Source organism: Erpetoichthys calabaricus, chromosome 9 (assembly GCF_900747795.2).
Source record: "Erpetoichthys calabaricus chromosome 9, fErpCal1.3, whole genome shotgun sequence".
NCBI lineage: Eukaryota > Metazoa > Chordata > Cladistia > Polypteriformes > Polypteridae > Erpetoichthys > Erpetoichthys calabaricus.
The window spans coordinates 105,218,332-105,222,427 of NC_041402.2; the positions used below are offsets into that span (position 1 = coordinate 105,218,332).

The window sequence follows — 4,096 nt, forward strand, 5'->3', positions numbered from 1 at the left end:
AAAAACAGGATGGTAGGGTTCAAGGAAGGGACAGATGTTTCCTGGTTTAAAAACAGGATGGGAGGGTTCCAGGAAGGACCGGACATCCGCCAAACGGATCTTGGCCGTTTCCTGGGGTAAAAACAGGATGGGCGAGGGTCCTGGAAGTGACGGACTTCCGGCCGGGAAAAGCGGAAGGGGGCGGGAGTTTATGACGTCAATCGAAAAGGGGCGGGGCTTAACTCATCAATCATTTTGACAGAAGCCGCATGCATTATACTACTTGCAAGTGTTTTTGAAAATGTGACTCCTAATAAAAGATAAGTAAGAACCATATTATTCTGGAGTATGTTTGTAAGTGAACAGCAAAGCCTTGATTAGGACGCTCAGTTCCCAAGCTCTTTAATCTTGTGGGATTACTAGCAAAGTGCACACCGTTTGTAACCATGTGGATACAAGTGGAGGCTCTGGTCATATCTATCAGTGTTAATACGCAAGGTGATTGGACCAGCGCCACTTAAACAGAACACTCAGTATTTTCACTACCAAAAACAAGATTTTATTAATAATTATTCAATATAAATTATGCAACAATTTCAAGAAATATTTACAATTATCAATAATGATTGGTCAGTTGAATTGAAAGAAAGAATGCACAAAGATTAAATTTAACAAACAGACTGATCAAGAAATACACTGAAGTATTAAAACAACAGCATGCCCACTTCTATATATTATATATAAATAAAACAACAATGCTAAATGCATAACAACTATACAAAGCAGTTATAACAATTAAAGAAAAAATCCAGATGCCATCAATTGTCTAAAAACAGACAAGCAATTTCAAATATACAGAACTTAATCAACAATCTTTAACAATAACAGAAAGTGTCCTTTATTATTTACATTAATAGTTACATTAAATATATACAACTCTATTATGCACAGTCATTTTAACACACAGAAATAAAAAAGGCAAAAGAGAAGTAAAGAAAGAGACACATTTATTTGAGTAGGGTTGAGATGTAATCCCGAGTTTAAATGCCTCAGTGGTGCTTTCCTTTTACTTCCAACTGTTGTAAAACAAGTACAGTATGTCAAACTCTTCCCTCTCACTAAAAAAACAAAACAAAAACAACCACACAAATGAACAAATTCTAATCATACCAACCAGAAACACTTCTGCATTTGTCATTTGAAACCACAATTCTTGACCTTGTACAGTTTAGAATAAATGCTACATATGGCATACTTCTAAATGTAATTTTACCAATACTACAAATGTACTAATGTATAGTTTAAAAGTCACTTTAAACATATATATTCACATTTATATATATATTTATTTTCTTGTCTAAATTCACAACAACTATAGGGTATTCTGTTTAACAGAATAATGGCGCTGAAAAGAAAAAGAAAGGACTGTTTATTTTCCACATGACGTACCACTCACTGTATGCTGGTCCATCCATGAACAGATTTTCTGCCTCTGGCAGAGAAATCCTCTCAACTGTTTGTACAGCTTTAATAAGAGCCTATCAAAAACACAGAAAAAGAGAGGATGTTACTCATAGACACACTTTCGGTACTCATTAGAGATTTACTGAAGGCTAATTAACCTCTGGCATCAGCACATCCAGAATGATGCGAACTCTGTCAATCCTCTCAAAAGTGCCTACAGCTCTTGACAGCACTTCATCCAAGAAGTTGTAGAGGCCATCTATCAGCTCCTCATCTGCTACATAAGTCATTACCCGGTGACCTTTAGGATTTTCATAATTTTTTTAACCATTTGGATGATACCTTACGAGATACAACAGCCTGTTGGACAAGAAAATACAAGTGTTTGGCACTATAAAGTCATCATAGCTCTTTGCTGCCAGATAGATTACAATACCAAAGTTTTACTTTTTAGTTAGCCAATAAAAGGTGTCATTTTGCTTGACTACTCATTTCTTCATCAGAATAATCTATGTTAAAACACTAATAAAACCACTAGTTCTGTGCATAACTGAGTAAATATTGTACATATATACACATCTGTGATAAATTAACTTTCTGTCTTAGACTTTACCCATCTAATATCCATGGTCTCTGGTGCTCATCTGTGACCCTAACCAGACTAGCAGGCCAGGGCAAACAGCAATTACTGAAACAGCAAACCTATTTTTAAAAACACTTTAACTGTTTTAACAGTTTACTGAAAATAGACATGGTTCTATGTACAGACATGAAGTATAACCTATATACTCTTTAGCCAAGTTACATCTTAAAATAAAACTGAAAATACTAATTTATATTGAGCTAATGTAGGTTGCAGGTTTGTTCTCCTAATGTTGTCTGTTGTCATTAACAGCACAGCAAACTACATCAACCACTGCAGTGTTTTACATACAACAGAAAAATATAGGCAATTGACCTGTATATGAAAAATATGACACTACAGCTGGTTAAAGAGCTGCAAGTGGCAAACAATTTCTTCTTCATCATCATCACTTCCCACTTCTATGTGGGGTCAATGTGCTTGATCAGCACTCTCCATACAGCTTAGCCCTGAACTGACTCCCCTGTCAGACCCTTGCCCTTCAGATATTCTTTTACTTTATCCATCCATCTCTGCTTATGGCCTCACTAGCTTTCTCTTCCCCTGTACTTACATTTTTATCATCTTTTTACCCACATACACATTATCTCTACTCATTACAAATTCAAACCACCTCAGTCTACTTTCCAGTATTTTCTTAGATACCTCTCATTTGTGTTGCTCCTGGGATTGTCTCATTTCTTATTCTGTGCATAAATAAAGTAGCTGAAAAACGTCCAAATGAGATTAAAAGAAAGGACTGGACACCATACGTGGTAATTATCAATACAGAAAAATTAATTCATTCATAAATTGGTTTAAAGATTACTCAGCATGAGTTAATTTAAAAAGTGGGATACACGTACCTCCGTAGGAAACTGCTGTTCTGTGGTGATCTCGCAAGTGTTCATTTGCTCGTATATACGAGCGTGAAGAATACAGTCGCGGATGACAGAAAGGGCACAAAAACACATCTGAAGATTGAAGTACGGACGGAATGTCTGTGGTATTTTTGATCGTGATATGATCCTGTTTAAAAAAATGTAAAATAACATTACAGCGTTTTAATCAAATATCTCACAAATGTAAATATGCACAGAGTTAATAGGGAACCAAACTAATGGCGGTGATCTACTAGCATTCCACTGAGCACCGGACAGGGGGTGGGTATGGGTGGATGTTCCCCGTGAAACTTGCTTTGCGGTATTTGAAGAGTTGCCGGCACCGCTGAGTGCCGGGCCACTTCAAGCACTGAATATGCATCAATTACTACAGCGAAAATGATTATTAATACAAACGTGAATACAATATATATATTAATATTTATACAAACGTACAATCACAACAAAGAAACAAAAAGTTATTTGAAAAACACGAAGAAAACTTAGCAATTGCAAATTTCATACGTTTTAATTTAGAAGCAAACTTACTTCCATTGTCAGAAATAACAAACAATTCGTTTCATCGCTTCTTCTTTGGTCTAATAGAGTTTCTTCGCTGCTGCTTTGTCTTCTTTACTTTAACAGAGTTTCGTTGCTTAGTACAGAGCGAGGCTATTTCAAAAGAAACTCTATGAGGCGGAACATCAAAGCGGTAGGGATCACTAACTGAAAAGATTGGTGGAAGTTACACTTGATAGACAACTTCAAACATTGAGTGAGTTTTTGATTGTCATACTTTAACAACAATCTCATTCGTTGAAATTCTGAATTAGCCAATACTATCCACTTCCATATACAGTTACCCCGCCTTCAGATCCGCCCATAAAGTCTCCGGTCTGCAGCAATACCCTTCTCGTTGTTTTCGCCTTGCCTAGAAATGGTAACGTCACTTCCGGGTCTACAACTGCGGTGACGTATGGTGCTGTGGCTCTGCAAGTGGATGCTTCTCACTTTAGCAAACTAGTGAGTGACCAAATCGACTGCTAACTGCGCAGGTCTCAATGATGTGCCTCAAAATCATGTGACGGGCGCATTTGAAACAAGTCTCGAAGCTGAGCTTCAAAAGCTCGACATAGTTTCGAAACCTCAG

The 4,096-nt window shown here is 36.9% G+C and overlaps 1 protein-coding gene across 2 annotated transcripts; it reads right to left on the reverse strand.

The window, feature by feature from the left end:
- Positions 1-813: 813 nt before the first annotated feature.
- Positions 814-3,628, reverse strand: LOC114657210 (PWWP domain-containing DNA repair factor 3A-like). 2 transcript variants are annotated; one of them, XM_028808948.2, is made up of 5 exons: positions 3,496-3,628; positions 2,932-3,094; positions 1,602-1,803; positions 1,429-1,517; positions 814-1,097 (listed from the first exon to the last, which is right to left on the reverse strand). In XM_028808948.2, the coding sequence occupies exons 3-5, from the start codon at positions 1,731-1,733 to the stop codon at positions 1,046-1,048; spliced, it is 273 nt and encodes a 90-aa protein (XP_028664781.1). In that variant the 5' UTR covers positions 1,734-1,803; positions 2,932-3,094; positions 3,496-3,628; the 3' UTR covers positions 814-1,045. The 2 variants fall into 2 exon arrangements, with proteins under 2 accessions (XP_028664781.1, XP_051787531.1); XM_051931571.1 differs by lacking the exons at positions 2,932-3,094; positions 3,496-3,628 and having other exon boundaries at positions 814-1,517; positions 1,602-1,974.
- Between the last annotated feature and the right edge of the window lie 468 nt (positions 3,629-4,096).

Bases quoted from the DNA above. Each gene is read 5' to 3' on its own strand.
- LOC114657210 (XM_051931571.1), bottom strand. From the start codon at position 1,733: ATGACTTATGTAGCAGATGAGGAGCTGATAGATGGCCTCTACAACTTC. The intron at 1,518-1,601 runs GTTAATTAGCCT...TGTTTTTGATAG, and splicing joins TGGATGTGCTGATGCCAGAG to GCTCTTATTAAAGCTGTACA.